Source organism: Schistosoma mansoni, chromosome 2 (assembly GCF_000237925.1).
Source record: "Schistosoma mansoni strain Puerto Rico chromosome 2, complete genome".
Classification (NCBI taxonomy): Eukaryota; Metazoa; Platyhelminthes; class Trematoda; order Strigeidida; family Schistosomatidae; genus Schistosoma; species Schistosoma mansoni.
Window position 1 is genome coordinate 21,009,101 of NC_031496.1, and position 4,079 is coordinate 21,013,179.

The window sequence follows — 4,079 nt, forward strand, 5'->3', positions numbered from 1 at the left end:
ATTAAAAGGGCAAAAGTACATTGATTTACTCAATGTGATTTTTGTTTAATAATACTTCCGTTTTAATTCAATGTGATGATTACTCGGTGTAATATTTGTTTCTGTTTTCCAGTATGATATTCTATTCTATATAACATACGTTATTCCTGTATTAAGTTAACATGAACTGTACTCAGCATGTGATTTGTTATAACTGTGATTATTTTTCATATATGTGATTTCATCCTAATTATTAATTAAAATGGGTGTACGTATCAATATATCAATGTGTATTTTCGACTAGAGTTGTCGTCGTGTTTTGGGATTAGTGAATCTTCATTTGTACTTGTCTTTGTGTTCTTACTTTTGCATCGTGAGAATTGCAGTGGTTCCCCGTTTTTCAAGTAAGAAGGATAAGCGATTCCAACATACTAAATCCGCGACGATTAGACACAACAATTAGCGTTAAATTAGAAGACTTATCAGTGAAGTTACGAGATAAACAAAATGTGTTAAACTGTTAACCGTTTCATCATGAAGCTTAACTGCTAATGTATATGACTTCGATAAAGAAAACTAGAAATCATTTTATACATCTAGTTACTTAGTTTTAACCGTGTACTAAATGCAAAGAGAAGAGAACTAACGAAATCCAGAAGTGGTTAGGTTAAAAATTCACACATTTTGAAATATGTGCCTTCTTGATGCTTACTGATCACCAGATGACAAGGAAGATCTTCGTCCGAAACCTATGAATGAGCTTTTTTCCTATAACTGATTCACAATCGGTTAACGAGTTGAAAATATACTGTCGTTTTTCGGAATACAAGTAGAATTGTGACAACCGTTTGAAAGGTTTTTAAATAAGCAAAATACCATCAAAAAGTCTAAAATTTATTAAATGTAAGATTAAAAAAGAGTACAAACATTTTGTTGAAATAATAATTACGAGGATGGTTTAACCATTAGACCTTATACGCATGCAATGAGTAATTTTCAAATAGTAAAAGCGAGTCAAACAACTTAGTCAATCATATGTGCTTGTTTCCATGACGGAATAGGCTTGATTTGTGTTTTAATCGAAAGTGGAGAAGTGAATCTTAAAGTGTATTGAGGTCCACCGGCCTTATCATTTGTACCTAGAGTATAACATTGAAAAAGAAAAGAATCACGACAAGTTGATCAGATACACAAAAATAAAGTTCGATATATTTAACTTCAAAATTATTGAAGATGACACTAGTTTCATCTGAATAACGCAACAGAGTCTGAACACTCTCTTAGCTTCTCGTAACATATATATATATATATATATATATATTCCTGAATTTCCGGATAGAGTAAAATGAATACGTCATGTACTTTAGAACTAATGTGGTGTGGTCTACTTATATCCATATAAGTAGTATATGGTGTGGGTCAGACATAGAATGTATTTTGGCAGAAGACCGATGAGGAAAGAACTGAAATGAAACGCAAACGTCTGGAAAATGCATGAGCAATGGAATAAGAGAAGAAACAGTGAAGATTGAAACAATTGGTTGTTAATTTGCAAATTGACTGTTCATTGTTTGGTAATCAGAATTTATTGAGATAGTCTGTAATCTTTGCTTAAATACATTCGATTGTCCCCAACTAGTGTTTTGTTCACTACATTTGGTGTCGCTGCCAACCAGGAGGAGGAAGGGTGCTGTTCTGCGGACGCCGCTGCGGGTCTGGAGTTGAGGTGCTAGTTGGGGCAGTCTGGTGTGGAGAGTTGGCGTCGAGTGGAGTGTTCTGGCGGGGCGGCGTTGGCTGTAGCGGGTGCTGTCGACGGAGAGGAGCAGTGGGACGTGCGGCTGCTGGGCGGACATCGGATGTAGATGGCTCAGCAGGCCGGTGGAGTACGGGTGTTGAACGTCCCAGGTGCCGGGTGGATGCGGATGTTGGTGCCCCGGCAGGTCGACGGAGCTATGGAGGTCAGCGCGCCGCAGACTCGACATTCTGACGGAGAGTTTGGCACAGACTGCAGTGAAAGAAGATAGTGGCATGGCGAGCAGAACCACCGCATGAACGAATGCTTTAAAGGGGGGACGAGTGTGGTGTGGTCTACTTATATCCATATAAGTAGTATATGGTGTGGGTCAGACATAGAATGTATTTTGGCAGAAGACCGATGAGGAAAGAACTGAAATGAAACGCAAACGTCTGGAAAATGCATGAGCAATGGAATAAGAGAAGAAACAGTGAAGATTGAAACAATTGGTTGTTAATTTGCAAATTGACTGTTCATTGTTTGGTAATCAGAATTTATTGAGATAGTCTGTAATCTTTGCTTAAATACATTCGATTGTCCCCAGTCGTGTTCTGTTCACTACACTAAGATTACGACTAATAATAAATATATTATATAATAGTACTATTTAGTACCATTCAAACTTGTGTTAATTTCATTTCGATTATCTATTTACTCTGAAGAAGTGGCTTACAATGAGCCACGAAACGTCAAATAGACCACAATGGTGCAACTCTTCTATTTTTATGCCATAAGCCGATAGGTGGTTTGAGACTTGATGTAATTCTAATTAGTTTATATTACAAAGTTATGAGTTTTTGGAAACTTAACTATCAGCATTATATTTTATTCTTATAATAATAATAATAATAATAATAATAATAATAATAATAATAATAATAATAATAATAATAATGTAATGAACGTCAACTAGTTTTCCTACTACGTATAAACAAAAACTGATAATTATTAAATTTCAATCAATCTATACTGTCAAATCATTCATAATTACTAATTACTAAAGGTCAAAGCATAAAACAAATGGATTACTGAAAATTTTATTCTATTAAATTGACAATGAATCATAAGTGAAATGATACATTTTGAAAACCATATAACCTTATATAAATCAGTAAACAAGTAAACTTGTATACTAAAACTTTTCATCTTATTCAATTCATGAAATTATACGTTATCATTATATGGGAAAATTATATTTGAAATAGTTTCAGCGACTGAAATCTAAATAATTCCAACGTTTCATTCAGCAAACTTATCAGTCGCTGAGATTATTTCAAATATAATTTTCACATATAATGACTCCTTTATACTCAGCGCCCAATTTTTGTCAAACTATTCATTCTAATATTGACGAATATTCGTAGATACATTATCAACAATGTTAATAGAGAGCTGTTAGAGGTATGAGGGCAGTTATCACTTCCCGGTTGCCCACACCGTGGAAGGGTTCTTCTAGAGGTACCTGAAAATGGAATTAGGTTAGAAGTGGTCTTAATGACCTGAGAGCGTGACCGCAGTGCCCAAGGGACAACTGCTTGAGGTCGGTCACACACGACCTTTCTGTGGGTAGTTTTTGTGTTAGCTCCGTACTTATATACTACCACAACTAAATTAACTACTTCTACGAATGCGGTGTTCATCTTGTTGTGCTAACGAGGTATGGCAACTTGGGCCGATGCACAAATGTGTCTGGTCCTACGTTGTAGCTGACTGACTGACTGATCAACAGTGTTATTAGTATTAATCCTGCACCGAGTTCACAATAAGACATATTTCAATTTTAAATGATTCACAAACTAACATCCAATCTAAATTGAATAATCTTCAGTCAATTTAACTAGTTGAATTTTATCTAGAAATAGTTTACAACTAATTAGATCATTTTTCTCATAAGATCAACACAATGAACAATTTTATTTTGTTAATATTTAAACCAATTACTATTGTTTAAATAATAATAATAACTCTCTTGAAGTTCATTGATAAAGGCAGGAGAATAAAATAGCTATGCTTTCACTGTCAGTTTTTTTTAATGGTACAACACTTTAATTTACCTGATAATCTAGCTCCGCCAAATGGTTGTTGACCAACTACAGATCCAGTGGATTGAACATTTATGTAAAAATTACCAGTTGTATCGATAAGGCGATCAGTGGCATACTTAATAAATTCTTCATCCTGAGCAAAGATGGAACCTTTTTTCAAAAAAAGAGAATAATATCTAAATGTTTTTTTCCTTTCAAATCAATAACTGGGTAGTTGTGGAAAAATAAAGAAACAAAGCGAAAACTTGGAAGCACTGGAT

General features: G+C 34.6%; 1 protein-coding gene across 1 annotated transcript in view; it reads right to left on the reverse strand.

The window, feature by feature from the left end:
- Positions 1-859: 859 nt before the first annotated feature.
- Smp_065060 (putative aldehyde dehydrogenase) overlaps positions 860-4,079 on the reverse strand; it is a 22,614-nt gene continuing 19,394 nt past the window's right edge. The window contains exons 11-12 of the mRNA XM_018796053.1: positions 3,829-3,969; positions 860-1,118 (exon numbers count right to left, since the gene is read on the reverse strand). Of these exons, the coding sequence (XP_018650304.1) occupies positions 1,003-1,118; positions 3,829-3,969 (257 nt within the window). The 3' untranslated portion in view covers positions 860-1,002. The remainder of the gene's footprint in view (positions 1,119-3,828; positions 3,970-4,079) is intronic.